The 953-nt window shown below is 56.5% G+C and overlaps 1 protein-coding gene across 1 annotated transcript in view; it reads right to left on the bottom strand.

The window, feature by feature from the left end:
* LOC100744467 (protein bric-a-brac 2-like) overlaps window positions 1-953 on the bottom strand; it is a 175070-nt gene that overhangs the window by 173816 nt on the left and 301 nt on the right. Inside the window, 1 exon segment of the mRNA XM_024370937.1 lies at window positions 1-953. This exon segment is cut by the window's right edge and continues 301 nt beyond it. Coding sequence (XP_024226705.1) covers window positions 1-461 — 461 coding nt within the window. The 5' untranslated portion in view covers window positions 462-953.

Genomic DNA, 953 nt, shown 5'->3' with positions numbered 1-953 from the left:
GACGTTCGACGTCGTTTCTTTCTGTGCATCGCTGCCGCGTTCGCCGCTTCCTCCAAGCTCGATCTCGACGTCAGCTCTTGCTCGTTGTTTACGTCGGCCAGGCCGCGGATCTTGAGACTCTCCGCGACCTTCAACAGCGGCCCGATTTGCTCCTGCGACACGTTTATCTCTCCTTTGTACATGAACTCTACGGCGGCCTTCAGTTCCGGCCATTTGATGTCCTTCATGATGACGATAGGATGCTGGCAAGGATTGTCGAAGAAAAGCGCCTGAAAGTACGGGCTGCAGGCGGATAGCACCATCTTGTGAGCTTTCACGCTGTGTCCGTCGCAGGCCAACGTCACGTCCACGAAGCTCTCGCTCTGTAGCAGCTGATCGAACACGTTGGTCAGATTCGTCTGGTAGTTGTTCCACCTGAGGCAAAATTGCTGGGGCGACCCAGCGCCGCTTTGCTGTGTCATGTTTTCCACGAAGGATCTGGTCGTAGCGTCTCGATCGTTTCCTCTTCCGTTTCCGTTCCTCTCCTCCTCCCCTTTCTCCACCCTTTTCTCCTCCGCCTGCACCGCGTCCTCCACCACCGCCACCTCCTCCACCTCCTCCACCTCCTCCTCTTCGTTCTCGCTCTCGTGCTCGTTCTTCTCCACCTCTTCTTTCTTCGCCACTGTCGCTTCCTTCTCCGTCTCCTCTTCTTCTTCCTCCTCCTCCTCCTCCTCCTCCTCCTCCGCCTCCTCTTCGCAACTTTCGGCGCGCTCCTCTACGCCCTTCGCGTCTCTTTCCTCCGTTTTTCGATCAACGAAACTCTGTTCGTCGATGCTTTTACCGATCGGTGGTCGCGAACGAATCAACAGCTAGACCGCATCTGGAACACACACGTACACAAGCACGCGCGCAAAATTACGCGCGAACCACGCGTCTGTTTTTCTCGTGGGAACGCACGCGTCTGTACGTCAAAC

The sequence above is a fragment of the Bombus impatiens genome, unplaced genomic scaffold (assembly GCF_000188095.3).
Source record: "Bombus impatiens unplaced genomic scaffold, BIMP_2.2 scf_1068, whole genome shotgun sequence".
Lineage (NCBI taxonomy): Eukaryota > Metazoa > Arthropoda > Insecta > Hymenoptera > Apidae > Bombus > Bombus impatiens.
The sequence above is the reverse complement of the archived record's forward strand: the minus strand, read 5'-3'. Positions and strand labels throughout refer to the sequence as shown.